Source organism: Diadema antillarum, unplaced genomic scaffold, assembly GCF_040938485.1.
Source record: "Diadema antillarum isolate AM-2024a unplaced genomic scaffold, OU_Dant_1.0 scf00000067, whole genome shotgun sequence".
Lineage (NCBI taxonomy): Eukaryota > Metazoa > Echinodermata > Echinoidea > Diadematoida > Diadematidae > Diadema > Diadema antillarum.
In genome coordinates, this window is record NW_027270956.1 from 851,850 (window position 1) to 874,521 (window position 22,672).

Below are 22,672 nucleotides of genomic sequence, written 5' to 3' on the forward strand. Positions count from 1 at the left end.
CAAATACGTGTTCTCATTCAAATAGATTGCTCCCTTGCTCACAGTTTTGATTATGTTATGATAGTTAACCCTAACTAGGCCGGGGGGGACCTCCGAGGCCCCCCTCGACGTTTCGCGCGATGTATCACTATCGCGAGAAGCTTTCGCCGCGACGTTTCATGCCTTTTTACTTTTGAGTCTCCCGCATCTTTTGACACCAAATTTGCGATGCCCGGGCGTGCGGTTCCGAAGTTGCGCATAAATATGCATGTGCATGTCAGACCAAAAATTGCTCAAAAACGTGAATTAGTGTACAATTTCAATGCAAACTGTGTTTACAGGCAAATTTCATAAAAGCATGATTATTTTGGAGTTTTATTGATTAAAATCAATTAATAACATATTTTCTTGTTCGGAACAATGTCGCAGACAAATTTCATCGAAAAAACAATGAAAAACATAAAGTCGAAAAAACAGAGAAATACATAAGAAATTAAAAGAACAATAAAATACTAGGAAATTTTTTGTGATTGCGCAGTTTTTTTCTCTTACATTTCCTAAGGACACTAAAAAGAATATTTACACAAAAAATGTGCCTGTTTTGAGCTTTATTTAGTGATTTATACCAAATTGTCTGATTTCATGCATCATTATGCATAAATTAGCATAATTTAGTGTAAATGATAATTTAAAAAAAAATTAACTTCCTGGTACTTTAGATTACATCATAGGCAATGTGTGTGTCAATTTTTGTCGCGATCACGCGGTCGACGGCCGAGATCTGGAGGCCTGGGAGGCCCCCCCCCCCCCGGCTCTATCATCTACCTATAAATAGCCCGGCCTAGTTAGGGTTAAGGAATTTTCTGGCGATTTTCTGTTACGTTTTAAATGATTCCATGTGTTATGGAAGGTTGATTAACAAGATCAAGATTTTGTTAAGCACAAACATATCGAACCCCCATGCCAGTCACTCAGTCAAGAAGAAAAGTACAAAATTAATGCATCCTCAGATCATTCAATCAATACAATCAATCCAATCAATCCAATCAATCAGTCAATCAATCAAGCAAGCAAGCAAGCAAGCAAGCAATCAATCATTCAATCATTCAATCATTCAATCATTCAATCATTCAATCAATCAATCATTCATTTAATCAATCAATCAATCAGTCAGTCACAATTGTATGCATGTTTAGAGTGGCAAATCGACATAGGGAATATCATATCCCGTCCCCCCCCCCCAATCTTCAGTCTGCTATCATTCCTCTTGTAGTCAAATTCAAGAGGTGGCTGGCCACGTGGTCGGTAGGCCCTGATGTTATGAGTGTTTACCGTGGCATTCAGAGCAAAGCCAGGTTCCCTCAATCCAATCAGGGGGTCCTCCAGGAAGAGGTCGGGTCGGTCAAGTAGCCACTGACAGAACTGCAGACGTCTCTGACGATCCCCAGGCAGAAGTTGATGGTGCTTAAAGGACAAGTTCACCTTCATAAACATAAGGATTGAGAGAATGTAGCAATATTAGTAGAACACATCATTGAAAGTTTGAGGAAAATCAGACAATCCATTCAAAAGTTATGAATTTTTGAAGTTTTTGTGCAGTACCCGCTGGATGAGAAGACTACTGCAGTGTATAAATAACTTAGATGTCACATGCGTACAACAATATAAGGAAAATATAAAGAAAATTTCACAAAATTCCATCTTTTGAAAAAAGTACACATTCCCCTGACTCGTTACCGATAAATGTTATGGGTAATATTATTCCCCCTGCCTTTAGAAAGAGGCAAGTCAATTGCTCTTTTATTATGCGAAAAAAGTGAAAATATGTTGAATTTTCTTTTATATTTTCTTTATACTGTTGTACGCATATGACTCACAAGCTGTAGTAGTCTCCTCATCCAGCAGTTCCAACACAAAAATTTAAAAAATTCATAACTTTTGAACGGATTGTCTGATTTTCCTCAAACTTTCACTGATGTGTTCTACTAATATTGTTGCATTTTCTCAATCCTTATGTTTCTGAAGGTGAACTTGTCCTTTAATCATTCGGTATGGGTGAAAGATCAAATCCAGTCAATAATTACGATGAATGTTGCCGAAGGGATTCCAAGACCGTTGCGTTGACTGCTGATGGTGGCATCAGGGCTATTCTGAAAGGCTTGACGGAGGGCTTCAATTTTTGCAGCAGACCTTCCAGTTCTTCGGCGTTCAGATCGCTCACAATTTTGGTTGTGGCTGGTACCGTTTGCAGTGTAATTTGTGATGTTCCTGTAAACTGTCATGCGGGATAGACATCTAACATTAGGATAGACCTCACCAAAATGCCTAAGGACAGTAGTTATGCTATTTGTTTGGTAGAATTCTCTTACTAAAAATGCTCTTTCCATGTTTCTGCCATGTGGAAAAAAGGGGGTACTGACACTTTCAAAAGGGATCTTGTATGATGTTCTTGAATTTGTAAAACAGGGGAAATATTTCAAGACAAAGTTATAGCAATGGTAAAAGGGTAATGCTTTTTGCATTAAACCTTTTAAAAATTTCGGTCATCCCTGCGAAGGGTTGCAGACAATGAAGGGATTTGCATTGTTAATGGTAAAATGTCCAGCCATTCCTAATTAACAATGAAAATCCCTTAATTTGAGTGGGACACAGGCAAAAGATGACCCTGAGGCCTGAACAGAAGATTTATTTTGCTTAAAGGCATCTCATGAAATTAGAACAAGAATCCTAATGATAGGAAATGTAATTAAAACAGATAAGTTAATTTAAAAGTTGAGTAATTTGGCTCTTCTTGAGCCAATGATGGGTTTACTTTAGTTTTTTTTTTTAATAAATTGATGAATAATGATTTCAAAGTAAGTTCAAATTCTCTAAAAACAATCCCAGAAAAAAAGGAGTGTCAAAGCTACTGAATTTCATCCCTTACTGATCAGCATGTTTATGGATACCCCACGATCAAACAGAGAGTCCAGTTCTCAAAAAAAAAAAACTTGAAAGCATGATCTCATGTTTACTCAAATGTAACAAAATGGAGCAGGCCACTGAAAGATCGATCGAGCTGGCTGGTAAGAAACTCGCACTGCTAGTATCTACATTAGCAAGCTGGTTTGCGTTCATGGGTTCACTGGAGCCTACCGACTTAGTCGGCGGGGCCAGAGTAGGATCGGTGGGTTTCACGGCAGGAAGAACCGCTGTTTGAGAGATTATACACTCTAATTCTCACCAATTAATTTAGAAATTAAATCATTCAAATTATTATAAAGCTTACAAAAAAATCTCAGACTATCATAACATAATCAAAACTTGAAGCAAAAGAGCAATTTGTTTGAATGGGAGCACTTATTTGGACTGCTGGCTGAATTATTCTTCTTCTTTCAATTTGGCGCAAGTCATTTTTCACACTCTGGACAAAGAGCGTCAGTGTTCAGCCAAGCGCGAACAAAAATTTGTTTTGTTGATTGCACTTGATAGATGAGACTATTTGGCATTCATAAATATGAAAAAATCTTACAAATATTTTGAAATGTAATTTAGACAATTTTTTCAAAAGTGTAACATTCTTTTCTTTATATGCTCTGTATTGCGGTGCCAAGGAACATGGGATGCTAGGGGGAGTCAGTTCGAATTTCTCCCAATTGACCAGCCAGCCTAGACATTGAACTAAATCGAGTAGGTAGCGTAGCTGGTGTTCGACTTGTTGCGACCAGTCTGCTACCAGCAGCCAGTTGTCCAGGTAGCAGAAGACTCAGAGGCTGCGTTGTAGGAGGAAGCCAATGACGCATGTCGTGAGGCGCATGAACAGTTGTGGGGAAGATTTGAGACCAAACGGTAGGGCCTTGTAATGATAGGTCTTCCCCCCGATGAGAAGCCTAGGAGGTTTTTCGATTTGGGGGCTATGAGTACGTGTAGATAGGCATCTTTTAAGTCTATTGACACAGTCCAATCCCCTGGTCGAAGTAAGGGGAGGATGGTCGAAGTAAGGGGAGGATGGTCGCCAGTGTTTCCATACGGAAGGGAGGGACGCAGACAAAGTGGTTCATTCTTTTTAGGTTCAGGATCATTCGGAAGTCACCCGAGTGCTTGGGGACGAGAAATATTAGTGATATGGAGAGGAGCAGATGATCTGCGATCCTCTCCACTGCCCCTGTGGCCAGCAGGGAGGCGATCTCCCAGGCAAGGGCCTGAAGCTCTGCAGGCCTGAGAAGGGGGAGGGTAAACAGGTGGCCCCGCGGGGTAGGGGGTGGATCAAGTCCACAGAGTAGAAAATCCTCTTTCATTTTGGCATCTATGAACGCCGGCGAGAGGATGAGTTCTTGCACAGGTGGGGCAGGAAGAGACTGAGTAGACAATTCAGGTTCTGGTGATAAGAGCCAGTGCATTGCTGTGAACTGTCCACAACCTTTCAGTCACCTGCTAAGCCAGTCACGATCATGGTCTCTTACTGTTACATCTCTTGTCAGGGGATGGTAGTCTGCAGAACAGGGCGGGTACATCATCTCAACTGAAGTTACTTTTCCTGTTGGCTTTAGCTGGCGCCATTTGCACTCAACATCGGTCCTACTGATGTTGTGAATACCAAATATGACAAGTGCGGCAGTATGACTGCCCTTGTAGTCACCTTATGGACATTCACAGGTAGAACTTTTGATGTCTTTTTCATCCACATACACCTGATAGGCCATCAGTTAAGGCTGAAAAAGAGGCTTTAAAATGAGTTTTGTTCCAGCAACACTGGCAGTACTTTCTGAATACGCAAATGTGGATGTTTTCTTTCATTCTTTCTCTTTTTCTTTTTTGGCACAGTACTGTGGGATAAACAACAAATTCTAAATTTCAGTCATTTTTTGTAAAAATACACTTTTGGGACATTTTCATTATTAGAAGAATCTAAATATTCAGAATCTAACCCTGATAAAATCATGATAGTGGGCAGAAATGTTTGCTACAGGGTGAACTGCATCGAGTACCACATATTGAGGCAAAGAGTCAAAACAATTTATTGCATGTGCAATGTCTTTCAAAATACGGAATAAAAATGTTGTGAAGCCATTTCATCATGGACGAGTAAGATGACAATGTATTAATTCTTGAATATTAATCCCATTGACCCAAGCATCGATGCATACACATTCTGTTGTTTCTGAACTTTGCACTGAGGTTTCTTGGTGTACATAGACCATATCTTGTCAAAAGAAGTAGAAGTCAATTTGTGTTACAAATTTTGCTACTTAGTATAAAACGAGAATATGAAGAATTTGATCGAGATTGCCTTGGCGAGTGATGTGCAGGTTGACTGTATTGCAAATGATGCATTTCACAGGCAGCACAGCAGAACTTGAAGAGCTTCCAGAAGAAAATCTGGATCTTGACTCTGAGCTGCTTTGGGGATGAAAAAGATGCTTCTGATGGACCCGGCCCCTCCTTCAGCTTTCGTTTCTTAGCGAGATTCAGGCGTTTGCTATCTATAAACCTCCTGTAGCATGTTTCATGGAATCCTATACATGTGTGATACACTTTTCACTGTTATGGATGCAACGGTTTCCAAATGTCGCAAGTTTTGGTGATGTCAATCCAAAATGCCAAATTGCTTTAGACTTAAGCAAAATGTCTTGGAGGTTTCTAGACTCATATATTTTCTTATTGATTCTATCCAAAGTCACATTTGTTATACCATTGAATTGCTCAAACCTTCACATTTTCTAACTTGATCAGGTCCTCACTTCCTATGTGACCAACATCATTGACATACCGTACATGTCACATAGCTCAGGCTAATTTTTTACAGCCACACATCCCAGTAAAAAACTCAACCTGCTTTGGATTTTCTTTGGAAATCCTCTACAGCAAACGAACTTACTGCTTTGTTGCTGCTTTTACTTACACTCGCTGAAGACAACATGATCAACAATAATGTGTCAATAGCCTCTGTCGCCTTACTTACGTCATGTGCCACTGTACTCTACACTTTCACGATGTGCATGTGGAGCTGAAGACATAGAATTGTCCAAATAACTGACGCTCAAGATATATTTAATGCTCCAAGAACCCAAACAGGTGTTGCTATTGTATTGTTGTTTAGTTTATTGGCATTATAGCTCTGTGGTTATGGTGACTATTGCTCCACAAGTGCTTACTGTAGCTACAGATCCTGCAGAGCCAGTTGATACAGAGATTTTCTTCCTGCTTGATGTTAGACTTACAGCTTTTAATGCTTTCATCACCTTTCTTTGCGCTTCTTCTGTAGAGAAGAGCAAAGTGGCACCCAGTGTTCAACCAGCCTCTTTAGGTACTGACCAAGTGACAACCATCTTGTTGCCGCACACTTCAGAATCTTGTGTGTTATGGTCATTAGTTCTTGCAGTGTTTGCACTCCTTTGATATGTAAAGTGCTTTTGTCCAAGTAGTACCAGATATCAACCAGCAAGTCAGCCAGTGCAACTGGCAAGGCCTGAGCTGCCTTCTTGACTGTGTTATGGATCATATGACATGGGCATCCCATTACGTAAATCAAGTCCTGTTTGCCCTTCCAGGTACACACTTTGTAGCTCTGAATCCTTAGACCTGGACTTATTGACCGGATTACCTGCTCCGTCACCTCTTCTTCTGTGAACCCTTTTCGCAGCCCACTGTCAATCTGTCGAGCCAGGCTTGAGAAGGACAGATGATTCTTCAGCTGGGGCTTGCCAATATTTCCCATGATATGAAACTCCCAGCATAGGGACAGGCTACCATGTTAAAAAGGGCATAGAGCATCTTCCACTTTTGGCTGTGGTGGTTCTGTGGTCTCCTGAGGTTAGCTGGTTGGTGGTGGTTCAAGCTTGTAGTTGAGACTCTGCCCATTCACCTTCTTAACCAGTACCTCCTTTACCCTATATATATCCAACAACACCTTATACTGTGCTGGAGCAGATTCTGGTGATTCAGCAGCTTTCACTGACACCAGCTGAAACAGAAGTCTAGATCTCCAAATTATGCTAGCAGTACTGAAAAAGTTTGAAAGTGTGGTAGAGACCTAGAAGTGTAAAGTCCATTTTGTACCTGTCTGAAAGTAGTAAAATCTGAGCCTTGTAGAACTGGTCGTCGACGTCCATTCCCTCTCTGTGATCAACACCGTCGACACCCTCATCTTCACCTTCGGTTGACTGCTGGACCCATCTTGTCCAATACAGTTTGTTTGGCCTGTGTGTTGCCTGACACCAATCGCTGATATTTTTGGTCTTTTAAAGATCTACAAAGCTTGTCTTGCCTTTTAATTGCCCAGCGCATCCATCTGAAAATGCAACAAGTTTGCGTCTCTTCAGTCCTCTTTCTTCCTTCAGATGAGTCGCGGCATTTGAAATGAAGCATACCACTGTAGGAGCATCATGCTTCATGTCACTTGAGATGATGTGAATTGATTCACAAACTAGAGATGAGTTTGTACAAGTTTCATTGTTACATTAATTTTGTAAAAAGCAACCGTTGAATGGAGTGTTTGCTGTTAAAAACCAATGGGCATATTGCACTTCGCGTTGCATAGTGCATATAAAGTTCTTCGAGAAATCTGCCCTAATTAACTCAGACACCTCATTTGGGAGCACTTTCTTTGTTTCACAGCAAAATTGCTGCTACTGTTATTACTATTACTGTTGGAATAGATGAATAATGACACTCCTATATTTTTTACCTTGGCTGGAGCAGTGGCCATGATCTCCATACAGCCCAGGCTACAGTGTTGTAATCCTTATCTACTTGTGTCCAGAGTTTCACAAGTTTGTAGTTTGAAATAGTAACTGGGGTTGTAGATCTAGAATTCTACATGTAGATTCTAGATCCTATATGACCTATACTATGTCAGATGTGTTTATGAGTCATGTTCATCATGTACATGTCCCAGCACCTGTCACTCCACAATCAAAATCAGTGCTAATTAAGATTCTGGTGACTCTCACCAGCTTTCACTGACGCTAGCTGAAACAGAAGTCAGGATCTCCAGAGGATGCTAACAGTAGTGATAAAGTTTGAGCACAGGGTTGAAACCTAGAAGTGTAAGTCTACTGACATACTTACCTGAAAGTAGTACAATCTGAGCCTTGTTGAACTGGTTGTCAATGTCTGTCCCTTTTCCACAATCAACACAGTCTTCACCTTCACCTTCGGTTGAATTCTCGACCCATCTTGTCCAGTATAATTTGTTCGGATTGTGTGTTGCCTGACACCAATTGCTAATGTCTTTAGTCTCCACAATAGTGAGTTCATGGTCATCATGGAATTTCACATAGGCATATCGGAACTTCATGTCGTACTCACTTGACAATGTGGCAGCAATTGCAAGAATATCAAATTTGTGCAGGAAGCGATCAAGACGGCAGACTGATAAAGTGAAGCTTGATCATAAACAGTATGACGATGGTGAATTCAAAGGTGTGACCGAAAGTACTATAGGGTCAAACTAGCCGTGTGATGGATCGTTCACACAATCCCAAATATTCCTGAACTCCTGTGTCTTGTAATTGGTGTTGATGTCAGGCCCGCGATTGGGATCTGCAGGGGAATGTTTGGGGTTATCTGAGTCATCGTGATCACCTTCTGCATTAGGCAAGATAAGATTTTGGGCTAGGAAGTCCACCTTTCTGTAGACGTTTGCGATAGTTACGGAGGTCACCTTACTCCAGGCAGCGTTCAGGGCCCCGATGGCATCAAGCAGATTCCACTGAAATGGCGTGTTTGTTTCTGCCGCCGCAAGTCATCAAGAAGCCAGGATATGGCGGTAGTGTAGCTTGAGGTTCCGGATAACTCCTCCGTTCATGGGTTGCGTCATGCTGGTTGTGTTTGGGGGCAAGAACACAAGTTCAGTGTTGTTTAACTGAACACTAGGGTGTGCGGGACAGTTGTCGACTACCATGGCAATCTTCCACTTCTGATGTCCCATTTTGACGTAGAGCTTTCTCAGCCAGTTCTCAAACAGACGGCTGTACATCCATGCCTTTCTGTTGGCCTCATATTCGACAGGCAGCTTGTGGACATTTTTGAACCTGTGCAGCTTCTTGCTCTCGCCAATTACATTTTCCTGAGTGGGTGTTTCTCCATTTACCTGAGTGAATCTCTCCCCATTTTCCAGGGTGGGTGTTTCCCCAGTAGGAATGGTCTCCCCCTCTACCTGGGAATCCTCTTCCATCGGGGTCTCCTTTTCCCCGATGGAAATGTCTGATAAGTCCCCCAACCCCTCGGCCGGGACATCTGTCTCTGGAGGAGCTGGAACTTCCTCCTCAACTGTTCCCTCAGTTTGCTCCACTTGTACCCCTTTCCCGCTGCCACTCTCGGTGAACCGCCGACATGCCGACATGCTGTCCACAATTTCCTTTTGGATATCAGTTTCCGTGTTCCCGTGGTACATATTAACATACCTGTGGCAACCTTCTGGAAGCAGTGCCATAAAGGTCGCGTACACATCACTGCACATTTTTCTTGACTGACAGTATATTATCATCCTTTCACAACTTGCACCATGGATCTTCAAGTCATCTGCCAGCCACTTGAACATTGTATCTAAATCTCTTGTAGCAGACTTGATTACAACATGTTTTATATTTTGCTTGTCCGGCGACTGATTTACCCACACATAATTGCGAAGACCAAAGTTTTCGATGATACGGCTACGCGCATCTCTGGTTGCAGTGGCTGTGAGGGCAACAGCGGGAACTGACGACTTGAGTTTCGATCGTAATTCGCCCAGTTTTCCATACGCTGCTCGAAATGCTTTGGTGTCTCCAGATGCAGTCCCCCATTTGAAAAAAGAAAAAGAAAAAAACAGTAAGATATAAAAACACTAGTCTTTCTACATTGCACATTTGATTTTAATAATGCCTGCAGTCTCTACAATGCATATTGCATAGCCATAAGACTGCATAATTTTAATCTATGAAGTATGAGTACATTTACGTACTGAAGCATATTCCTATTTGAGTGTTTCTCAATGTACATGCACATGAAGAATTAGTCTGTGGGCCACAGCCTGTGTCTCAGTCGCTCCTCTGTGTACACTGTAGGTCTAGAGGAGCGTAGCGACCGGGACACAGGCTGTGGCTCACAGACTAATGCAGTATGTGTAATTGTATGCGAGAAAGTTAGTTACTGTACTGTACAAAACAATTAAACCAGTGCAGTGATGGTGTTAACATATCACAGTTACACAGGATTTAACTCAGTACACCTAAGAAAACTCACAAGAGTAGAAGGTTGACATGTGTGTACCCCTCCCGGCCCAGAGGCCAGACATTTTACTAAAGTTAGTTTTACAATCCTTTTTTTTTTAATTCAACTAATGCAAGGGACACTCAATGAAAGTTGTCATGACAAATCATTTTAAGAAACTGGATAAATGATTAGCTTATACCACTTTGTCACACAGTGACTTTCGTCGACAAAAACGCCACAGATTTGATCTTTCAGCAATGTGAAGATTTCGTGAGAGTCGTCTTCCTGCAAACTCTCCGGGCTTGCAAAAAGTAACGAGTATTGGCCAGACGCCATGCCTTCACGGAGGGGGTCATTCAAACCTGATGAAAGATCTCCAGCAATCAGGCCAAGATCCATAGCCCTGCTCATCTGGTCCGAAATTAAAGACTTCAATGGCACGACAACAAGAGCCACAGCTTTCGGAGCGTCTGGTCCATCATGTATTTTGCGAAGAAAATCAACGCATAATACGTGGAATACCACACTCTTGCCAAAACCAGCTGGCAGGGAGATAAACAAATCATGACCACGGATGAACGATTGTAGGGACTTCTGCTGCTGCTCCCTGAAACCGTCAACGAATCCAAGCTTCTCAGCGGCATATTGAATGCTCTTCTAAATAACACTGTCAGAAAAGCGATGCGGAGACGCTGATGTTGACATCATTGATCATGTAAACGCAATTTCGAGGAAATATTTGAAATACTGCATGGATTTTGGTCGGAAAACGCAAAACTCGGAATCAATACAAAAAGCACATTGCACAAGTGCACGCGATCGAGAAGTAAAAGCCACCACGAAATTGACATGTACGAAAGGTCACGATGCTTTCAATGGGCGAATATCTTTTCTATACGTATTCATCAGACTTTTTATTTAAAGTTTCTAAGTTCTGTTTTTCTTTGCTAAAAAATTATTTTAAAACGTTAATAATTGTGATATTTATAATTTAATAAATAACAGTCAAGGAACGAGTATACATGTAAGTTAGTCTAAATCTTGTGCATGGCTTATGTACGTTCTAATTTCATTCTCTTCTTATAATCTCTAAAATATATTATTTGAACACTTTTTCATAGAAAGAAATATAATTTGGAAATTCCATTAATATATTTTGAGATTAATACAAATATTGGCGTAAAATATGTATGTTATATTGCTGAATGCAATGTACCTGTTTTGCAATTACAATGTATAAGACTACAAGATTAGAGATCGATCAACTTTTTCAATCCTGCAAATTGCCTGGTGGAAATGATTGACGTGATCTCATCGACTGATCAGGATGCTTGAAATGAATATAGGCGGAGCCAACTTTCCCCAAAAATTTTCGGGGAAACTAGAAGCATTGGCAAACCAGACTGGGCTGTTTTGGAGGTCGAGATACGTGCGTGCGCGGTAAATGAATACACAAGCTTATAGTGGGGCAAAATAACATACATTGTACGCATGCTGAAGCGGTGTGTGTGCGTGGTAAATGATCACACAAAACAGTCCGGCAGTGGACTAACCCATAATGAGAGTTGGGCCACCCAGGGAAAGTTGTGCCACCCTGTGAATGGGACAAGGGAAAGATATGTTTCACTTGCAAATCAGACTGCATTGGCTATTATAAAGTCCTGATAGCAATGACAGCTGTCTCCACAGTTGTGCATTATTTCATCAGTGAGAATACAATGACATTTGCTTCTGGTAAAGTAAATTATTTTAAACGAACACATGTTAGTTTTCCTTATAGCAAATGCATCTTTGATATACAGTGATCCACGTGTGGTGTGATCAAGCAAAATCAGTCTGAAGTCGGCAAAATTCAGTTGGGTTTTTTTTAGACCATACTTTTCCGCATACTTTCAGCTTCATATCAGTGAAAAACCACATGTATTATATATGACCTTGAACCCCTATAAATTTTACCTGTTTACCTGAAGTGATGATATTGTAGAACTTTGGGTACTGGACCAAAGTATTCGGCAAGAAAAGTGTTCCAGGCCCTTTGATGGACAAGAACAGATCCGTTGCTCTTTCCCGACAAGCAGGGGGATATTAGTCCCATGGACTGCTTTTGGAGCACTAGTAAATACTGCTTCACAAAATTGTGTCTTCCAAGCAGCAAACCCTCCTCTTGCATATGCACTGTTTGATGAGGCAGAAATGACCATCTGGGAGGAACTTTGTATGACCTACCAACATGATGTTTAGGGTCACTGCTTTGTGCTTCCCACAGAGGACTCGCCACATTAGATATGCAGTGAGGAAAAGATTTTTGTTCTGGACAATATCCTCTCCAAACCCATACTTAATAAAAAAAAAAGTGGTTAAGCAGATTGATAACCACCTCCGAACCTTTGCTGATCACAAATGCTGTGTCGATAAGGTAGTTGACCTGCAGAACAAAAAATTAAAAGAAAAGCAAAATGGAACAATTTTCAATTTCCATCCTGCAAGAGTATTCTAATTGTAAAGTACTCCACACTTAAATGCTTTATGGTTTTATTTATTTTGTAACTGTAGAATGGCATTAATGACAACTCAGCAGGCCCGCTAACTCCCCAAACTCTTACCCAAAGTTGTATCCCTCCCCCCCCCAAAAAAAAAGGAAATAAAAAAAAATAAAAGCAAGCTGTGAGTCAAACTTGTTTGACACGTAGACCCATATGAATACATGCCCTCTAAAAATACTGTATAGCAGACTCACATTACAAAGAACACTGATTCTAATAATCTTTTCATAAGACAGTCACTTTCCTCGTCCCAAACATATAAATTTTCTCACATTTTATAGTAGAAAGTAGTTTTTCTGGTCCCAAGGTCACAGAGTTAGTTATAATGAGAGTCTACTGTTATCTTGGGAACTTTTGTACCAGTTGTGGTATTCCAGTACAGCTGACAATTTCTTGGTGTTAGGAAGTATATGGATCCAGCCTGCATAGGATCTGACGGAAAATGCAGCTGTTGAGCAAAATTGAATGCATGACGAGCTTCTCTTACAGGCAAATAAGGCGTGGGCTCTCCAAGGTTGAATGAGGTATTCCTCATGTCAATATCGACTTTTCTTGCAAGTTTCATATCAGTCCATACACACCTTTTTGAGTTATTTTGCAAACAGACAAACCAACTCCGATGATCACTTAACCTCCTCCTTCCTTGGCAGAGGTATCAGTAATTAATACAATGTAGTGGGCAGTTCTGATTGATTCCATCAATACTCTACTAGTTACGAATGAATTTTCACTTTCTTTCAATTAAGACTAGGGCACATAGAATAATTGTTTGAATTTCCGGCAAGAAGTCTTCCTATTGTATTTCAATGTTCCACCTTTTATACCAATTCCTTCACTTTTTAATCTGCATGTAGTTGACAGGCAAGTATCTAAAATATAAGAAGTACTGTACCGACAATTCACACACTCCTACCACTAACCAATGTCTTCCTGTGGTGTGACTGTGCATCTTCTTGCCAGGGAAAAAAAAAATAGAGCCATGTATGTCACTATTTCAACTATTTGTTGTATATTTATGTCTGCATTCTTGTGTAAATGATGTTACTATGTGTGTAACTATTTATTTTTGAGAATTACCTGGTATATTTAATGCTTGCAGTACTGTTTAATGAGATACAGGACTGTGTGAAATAGACTTGTATTCAGAGTAGATCCTCGTGAGAATGTAAAAGAATACAAACTGTTTTATCATGAAATAAAAGTCAAGTACATTTATATTTCAATTACAAATGTCTGGTTTTTATTCATTGTTGTCTTTCCCACATAGTGTATCAAGCTTAGAAGAAAAATCTCCTTTTTACAAATCTACATTGTCAACACCATGTTGTCATGTTACAAAATTCATATGGAGCAAATCACTGCTGTAATGTGTACTGCAAAACAAGGAATGTTCGCATGCATTATAATTTTGCGATTTCACGAGAGCCAAGATTCACAAAATTAAAATGCATGCAAAAGTTCTTGTCTACACAATGTGCATTGATTGGAAGAGGCAACTCACAAAAATTTCATGCCGTAGATCTGGCTGTCGGCTCCAATTCGCTAAAACTTCATGCCACAAAAATACTGTACCATGTTTTTCACTGGGATGTTTTACACACAGTGATTGAAGGGGAAATCCAGTTTAAATATAAGTTAGTCTGATAAGAATGAGTGAAATATTACGAGTTCAATGGTAAAATTTTGATCGAAATCGGGTGAGAAATAAGGAAGTTATGACATTTTGAAGTTTCGCTATTTTTTTTTGGAAACAGTTCTCGAACAGTCAATATGAATATGCAAATAGCAAAGTAAGCATGTCATCCCCTCATAACTTGCCATATTGTTTGTACATACAATTTTGAAATTTCCAATGTTTAATGAAAGTAATTATGTCTGAGGCTCAAATCCTAGTATATCTCACTGATTACAATTCTGAAGTTATTCAACCAGGGATAACATCATGTTTCAGACTTCTATGACAGAAACATTGAATTTTCATCAATTTTTTTTTTTTTACACACTCAATGGAAAATTGTGAGGGTATGACATGTTTCACTCATTTGCATATTCATATCCACTGTACAAGAATTGTTTTGCAGAAATTAGCAAAACTTAAAAATGTCATAACTTCATTATTTTCCCATCTGATTTCAGTCAAATTTTTACTGTTGAACTCAAGATTTTACTCTTTTTTTTTCAGACGAACTTATATTTGGATTGGATTTCCCCTTCAAGAAAATGAATATCAAAATAAGCGAAGTCAATTGTGTTGGCCACAAAAATTACCATTAAAGTGCATGGGTTATAATAATCTTTCTTTATTCAATCTTACAGTTGATGATTTAACATTTCACTAATAAATGAGCCACTCAATGTGAAAGCATAAATATGGAAAAGAAGTATGGCTGAATCTTGTCATACCCACCAAAACCTTTACTAGTACATTATGGTTCATACAACACAGGCTCTACTTAGATTTTTTTTTTGTAATCCTCATTTCAATCACAATTGCCTCAGTTGCAACTCCACACTGGATTTTTTTCTTCTTCTTCTTTAAATGTGAATGTCAGATCCAGCTCAGACATAATGATGACTTTAAATTCTGTTAATTATACTTCATCGGCATCTCCAGCAAAGCATGTATCCTGTTAATGACGCGACGTCTACGAATAAAAGTTGGCAGATCTGTAACATGAAGTACATTATTTTACTGATGGCTATACTTTGCAACACTTCCCATATGCAGTGGTTATACTGTGTCATCCATTAGTGAAACCTTCCTCTTCATATTTGCTGCTTCTTTCAAGTGCTGTTTCTTTTGACACCACCATACCAAACTGAAATACAATGATCTCAAACCATTGACTGAGCCTAAAAGAGTAGTCAGTGACTAGACAGTGCACACTGTATGTTGTGTGCATCATTTTTTGCAGTTCCTCAATCATTCCAAGCCCACAAACAGCAAAAAATGGTATTGTAGAAATCTGTGATCAATGCATATTCTTGCTCATACAGTGCCTAACCCACCAAACAGATGCTGTAAATAATGGTGTATTATCGGCATTGATATATTTGCCGCACCCCCATTTTTGGCTGTCCGGGGGGGGGGGGGGGGGGGGGGGGGGGGATTGATAGTCTGGCAGCAAGCGCCGATACTGCCATGCAACCGGCACTGCCGACATGTTGGTTGAATTGAGTGAAATGTTTGGGGGAGAAGTGTGTTGATTTTTGTGCCAAAAAAAAAAAGAAGAAAATATAGAGCTGTAGAATGTCAAATGAAAAGGAAATTATTTCAAACATTTAACACTGAACATCATCTACAAACTTTATGCTGACATTCAGTAGGTATTGGCTGTCATGGTGTATAAACCCCACCCCGAGTTACTTTTGACCCATTTCGGCTGGAAGAAAAGTGTCACTAATACACCATTATTTACGGTATTGGTTTCCACATCTCATTACTTGGTTTCATAAAAATATACATATATTTTTTTTAAAAATGTCTGCCTCAGATGGTATATATCACTTCTTCCCTTGCATTGCTTTTTAGGGCACCCACTAATCCCTCAGAGGGTGCAGGTCCATAAAAGAAGGCACAACTTCTCTGAAGCAGCATCAGGGAGACATCACTATTGTTGACTTATCTTTTTTATATTCATTCCATTGTTATTTGTGAGAATGGGCTGCTGATTCCGTTGAATTCAACATAATACACAACCTCTTTCATTCTTTTTATTCTTTACAGCTCTTTGGGTTAATGTGTCAAGTATCTAATCATGGTTGAACCCCCAAAAGTGGTTACATGTACTTGACACAGCTCTATTTTGTCGTAGGATAAAGACTCAATTTTCAAACTATCGTCGCAGCACGAAACATGTCTGCTGTCATATTCAAAATGTTCATGGCTCAGCTTATAGTCCATCTCTGTCTTGACTAGTGACAGAGGTGTCAAGATCTCCTCCAGCCTTATATGGGGTTTTGACTCCGGAAATGCTTCTGCAACATGTTGGCCTTGGTACCCAGGGACAGGTGCTGCCGGCTGCGGAACTTCTGGACGTAGCGCAGGTCCTGGATCATCTTCTCCGCTGCCTCTCCTGCACAAGGGGCAGAGAGCAGAGGTCAAAGGTTACAAACTAACTTGTGTGACCAGCAAAACAACAACATTAGAAAGACGTGACAAAGAAACATAATCTGTGACACTACACCAGTCTTGTATTCTATCTCTGAAGATAGCTGTTTGGGTGAATATTACATTTCAATGATGCGTCCACAAAGTCCAAAAAACAGTCAAATGCCAAACTTGGTCAAAGAGACACAATTGCACACATGAAGACAAACAAATACGATGTAAGTTAAGTTATTGAATGATTCTGGGAATTCATTACCCAAAATTTAATAATGTCATCACAATTCAATGACTCCCTTCTAATGAACAGACTACCTTTACAAATCATAATAACATTACTTCTCTTTGGCAATATTGTACAATCTTGTCAGACATATGAATGCCTCACATGTGCTACACGAAAATACCACAATAACGGAGGACAAACCATTGACAAGTTCCTTGTAATTCAAGCTAAAACTAAAATAATGGTGGCATATTTCACTGTTTCCTTCTGCAAAGCATTTATATGCAGCAATCAACTCACCTTTGTTACCATGCCAACCAAGAGCCTTATACTGGCTCATCAGTCGGCCAATGAGGGCTGGATTGCTTTTCACCACCCTTCTCTCAAGTGGAAGGTTCTGCTTGTAGTACCTGGAGAAGTCTCTGTGACCAATCTTGGCTCCTGCACGGGACAAATGCAAGATGCTTTTTGCCTATAGTGACACAGAAACTAATACCAGTACTTCATTTTATTCACAGTTTTCTCTGAAACAAATTTACAAACCACACAAATCACAAGAGTAAGAACACATTTTACAGCAACTCAACTTGAATAATCTAAGCACAATCAGATAATTTTACAGTAGCCACTTCCCTTCTAAATGTTGAAGATTATTCATAACATCGCACGTCAAATAGCATGAATGTGGGATAAAGTATGTTACATGTAGATACAAGGAAACCCTGATTTAACAAGGTACTAAAAAAGAGACCAGCTAAATACAGTCATTGAGATCAGGTCTGCCTAATTCGCCTAGTTAAGATTGGTTCCTCGTTGAAGCAAACTCATTGTAACAGGGTTTCCCTATATAATTGTAATGTAATTCAATTTGCCAGCATTTTGGTGTGAGAACTATTTTCTAACAAGTACTGCATTTTCAATCATCACATTACGTCCCTTCTTTCATGCAAACGCTTTCCAAGACTTTTCTCCTTCCTAATTACCGCCTTATACTGGCAGTCTGACTTCCACTGCTGACCTCAAAGTGATAAATATCAATATCATTCCTTGGTGTAATCTACAGATGGTTTCAAGCCCTGTTACAGATTTGGTAACTCAGCCTTATTTCAAGGCAAAATTACTTCATGGTTAACATGTCAAAAGTCCCAACCAGTCACAATCACACATTTTTATGGCATGGACAAGCAAAACTGCATTTACACAAGCTTCCAAAAACCTTCTATGCAACCTGGTACCAATGAGTATACAGGACTCGAGTAATGTTTCCCAAGTCATAAAGGGTTGTAATTCAACAATACGGAGACCCGCTCTACTTTTATACAGGACTCGAGTAATGTTTCCCAAGTCATAAAGGGTTGTAATTCAACAATACGGAGACCCGCTCTACTAAAAAAAAAAAAAATAAGGACAAGTATAATCTTTCCCCTCAACCTTAAAGGACAAGTTCACCTTCATAGACATGTGGGTTGAGTGAATGCAGCAATATTAGTAGAACACATCAGTGAGAGTTTTAAGAAAATCGGACCCTCCATTCAAAAGTTATGAATTTTTGAAGTTTCTACTCAGTCACGGCTGGATGAAAAGACTACTATAGCTTGTGATGTCACATGTGTACAACGATATAAAGAAAGAATAAAGAAAATTTAACATATTTTCATTTTTCTCGCATAACAAAAGAACACTTGACTTCTCTCTTTCAGAAGGCAGGGGGAATAATATTACCCGTAACATACCTCAGTAAAAAGTTGAAGAAATGTGCACTTTATTCAAAAAGTAAAGTTTTGTGAAATTCTCTTTTTATTTTCCTTATATTATTGTACGCATGTGACATCATACACTGTAGTAGTCTTCTCATCCAGCAGTGACTGCGCAAATACTTTAAAAAGTCGTAACTTTTGAACGGATTGTCCGATTTTCCTCAAACTTTCACTGATGCGTTCTACTAATATTACTACATTCTCTCAATCCTTATGTATATGTATATGAAGGTGGACTTGTCCTTTAACACTAAACATTGATGAAGTGTTCAGAGCATTACCTGATGGAAGGACAAGCTCAAAGCCCTCCTGGTGGATTTCTTGGCTGCCAATCTCCATCTCCTCCTCCTCCTCCTCCTCCTCCTCCTCCACATCTCCTCCAATGGCTCCACCATTCCTCTTGTCAAAGTCGGGATAACTTTTCCTAGTTTCAAGACATTGATTCAGGAAGGACACCCAAGATGAGAGACACCAAAAATCGTCATCTGAGAGTTACTTTCAAACGGGTTCAGATGACTAAATGCTCAAGAGAAAGACAGCAAGTCTCATGCCAGAGAGGTAGAGAGATCCACCAAAAAACAGTGAGTAACTAGAAAAGCACTCTGAGAGCGCAGACATCTGCCAAGCAGCTACTTTCCACCAATGATCTTGCTCTTCCCAAAGAGATTTTTCTCCTCTCCCCCACTGGGGAAAAGCTCTTTGGGCTCTTCCATAGAGATCAGTGATTTCCACCCATAGGTATACATGCCGAAAAATCGCCTGATTTCCCAATATAGAAGCCTTTGTTACGTCATTAACCCTCAGCTGCGTGGCGCGCCTCGCCTTAGCAGAAACTAGAGCAAGCACTTTAGTGTGCGTTTGAAAACCTCAAAAATGCGCAGCTTGAACTCCAAGTTCATTGACCCTACCTGTCAAAATATCAAAAATCCTTCATAAATTCCCAAAAATTATTGGATCACTACTAAAATTTAATAATTTGTTACTTGTGTCATCCCCAACCTTTCCTGTAAGTTTCATCCAAATCCATTAACTACTTTTTTAGTTATTTTGCACACGGACAAACAAACAAACCAACGGTAACAAAAACAAAACCTCCTCCCTTGGCAGAGGTAATTAAACTTACATCAGGCATATGTATACAGATGTACTTATGCATGTTTACCAACACATACCAACCTTCTCCCTCATCAAAGTCTTACATACTTTACTGCATTGAACAAATCAATGCTATCTGCCAGCAAAATCACCATAAAGTTACAGGTCTCTACCTTCATATCCATATCTGACCATAATAAAAACACAGCAAATAAAATGTGTTTTTCTCAACTGAGATATCTGCAGATGTGCCTGGCTTAAAATAAACTCCATTTGACAGCACTCTGCTCTATAATTCAAATAGTCTCTGAACTCCTCTTATACACTTGTACATACAATTTGTTACCACACAGAAATCAGTGCAGAGATAATAAAAAACTTCGAACAGTGAAATGAAGATCAGCCTGGAGGGAGACTAACCTGTAATCGTAGAAATCTGAGTATTCAAAGATGGCATCTCCCTCATACAGCAACTTGCAGTGGCCTTTGTCCCTCATGTGACGCTGCACTGAATCGAGTGAGAAGAATGTCTTGCCCTTCTGGTTGCACCACAGACACATGAAGTCCAGTCCAACTTTAACACCTTCACAAGGAAAAAAGAAAAAAAAAATTTCTTCAAAAGATCTTGAATGAAACAACTGACAGTGTTCGGGCTACACAAATCACAGCCAGTACATATCACTCCAGTGCACTCACGTTATAATATGGCTTTAAACACAATTTCGGATACAATGTATTAAAAATTCAGGTCCCAAAATTATCATCTAAATCTTTATACACTTTATTTGTTCAGCTACAATGAAATTTCAATATAACAGAAGAAACTGCCCATCCCAAGGACTTTGTTATAACGGGAGTCGCCTGTACATTTTACTAAATTGCAATACTTTTTACATAAAAATTCAACTTTGCTACACTTTTAAGCATACAAATAATACCAGCTGGAGTTATAATCCAATGGTATATGTAGGCCTGGTATATGAGTGCTATGACTCTTTTTTATCCAAAATGTTAACCACATATTGCAATTTTGCAATCTTTGCAGAAACTGAGAAAAATCCAGGGTATTTCTTCAAAGACAAATGTCATCATAACTTTTACTGCAAAGATTTGAGATCCTAAATTACACAATAGCTCTGGCAGGTGTCAGTACAATTTGATCCCTTCCTTGCCCAGGTTTTTGTTTCAAATTGCACCTAAAGAGAAAATTTCTAATTCAAATATATTACAAGCATTTGCAAATATACAATATATGTTCTACTTATGCAACAAAAGTATTTACATCAAGTTAAGTTCCCTTGCATTGTTAGAAAATAATTCCTTATCTATTAAAGCAATATTAATATTTCATGTATATCTCCTACTATACCTAGATACGTCAAAAAGCCTTCCATGTCGACCAGGTACTCGACATTGGGAATGAAGAAGCTGTGGGCGGTGGTCATGTGACTCAAGTTGTTCTCCATCGTGGATGAGGAGTGGCTGCAAAAGAGGCAGTCCGTTGTTGGGATCTCTTCTCCTTCCACATCCTCCCACTCTGCATCCTCCTCATCACTTGCGTCCATATCTGCTGGAAAACAGAACAAAACAAAAATCATGCCCAATGTGCTGGAAATACTGTTCCTGGTATCGCAAAGTAATATGCTATGCATTTTGGTACGACTGCTATACAAAATGCCACTTGTTAAGCAGTTTCATTACATTGAATTGTACAGTACATCATTTCTTTCAAAGTACATGTCCATTGACTCCCCGATTACTATTCAAATTTGAGAAGGGAAATCATTCCCTGATGTGCAATGGGGGCACTGCAATTATGAGGAGTTTGCCAAAATGCATATTTCAAGTTTGGAGCATCAAGCATTCACCCAAGGAAACACTGTTAATCACTAAAAATAACAACAAACATTTGTCACTGCAAATTTTGAATAACTTGACGGAAGGTGTTCCCTTAGGCAAGCCTTGCTCATGAAAAACATGAATGCGACAAACGCTTAGTCTCATTCAATATAACTAAATGTATAAACATTATAGCTTCATGTGTGTTCTGAAATATGACTTTATGCAACTTATCAATATTTCAAGACAATAAACAGTTTTCCATCATTTGTAAATTCTGATGAAATTTTATAGGACATCTTGAAATGCAATGAAGTACCAAAGATATCTAGACAGATAGTCAACAGAGAAGTGAGCTCTTTTTGATCTTGCATCATGCGGATGGCCTTCTGAAGTCATCAATTACCTTCTGTAGCAGGCACTCTCGAGGACACAGTTTCAGACCCCTTCTGAGGCTTTGATGATGAGGACGAGGATGAACCAGAGTTGTCATTAAGTCGCTTCTCCTTTCGTTTGTCCGTCTCCTCTCTCTTCATCTTCTGGCCCTCGTAAGCATCCACACGGGCCTGTTCCTGCCTGTTTTTGGCATTTTTCTTTGCCACTTCATCGCGATTGTCCTTGTTCTCCGACGCCTTGGCCTTGGACTCCGCCTCTTTGTGCTTCTTGGAATTCAGGTGGTTTGTGTAGGCGTTCTCCGTCCCAAAGTGCTTCCCGCACAGGCTGCAGTACTTGGAAGTGTCACGTTCCTGCTCGGCAGACTTTGACTGCTGTGCCAGGACGCGCTGCTTGAACTCAGCTGCAGTAACTGGGGGCAACTCTGCCACCTTGCGTTTGAGATTGTAGCGATGCCAATCGGACTTGTAGTGGGCCCTCTGTAGATCAGCGCTGGCAAACGCCACTCGGCACGAGATGCAGGTGAATGTTGCACTCGACATGTCTCGTTCTTCTT

The 22,672-nt window shown here is 39.8% G+C and overlaps 1 protein-coding gene and 1 pseudogene across 1 annotated transcript; both read right to left on the reverse strand.

The window, feature by feature from the left end:
• Nucleotides 1–8,707: 8,707 nt before the first annotated feature.
• On the reverse strand, nt 8,708–10,860 carry LOC139716596 (recQ-like DNA helicase blm-1; annotated as a pseudogene).
• Nucleotides 10,861–16,646: 5,786 nt separating this feature from the next.
• On the reverse strand, nt 16,647–22,658 carry LOC139716588 (cytoplasmic 60S subunit biogenesis factor ZNF622-like). The gene is made up of 6 exons (XM_071628115.1): nt 22,130–22,658; nt 21,254–21,454; nt 20,305–20,467; nt 19,071–19,213; nt 17,333–17,473; nt 16,647–16,774 (listed from the first exon to the last, which is right to left on the reverse strand). The coding sequence occupies exons 1-6, from the start codon at nt 22,656–22,658 to the stop codon at nt 16,647–16,649; spliced, it is 1,305 nt and encodes a 434-aa protein (XP_071484216.1).
• Nucleotides 22,659–22,672: the final 14 nt, after the last annotated feature.

Coding starts and splice junctions, on each gene's coding strand:
- LOC139716588 (XM_071628115.1), bottom strand. CDS start 22,658: ATGTCGAGTGCAACATTCACCTGCATCTCGTGCCGAGTGGCGTTTGCC. Junction 20,468..21,253: donor AGGCTTTTTGACGTATCTAG/GTATAGTAGGAG, acceptor TTCCTTGTGAAG/GTGTTAAAGTTGGACTGGAC. Junction 17,474..19,070: donor TGAGCTTGTCCTTCCATCAG/GTAATGCTCTGA, acceptor TGTCCCGTGCAG/GAGCCAAGATTGGTCACAGA.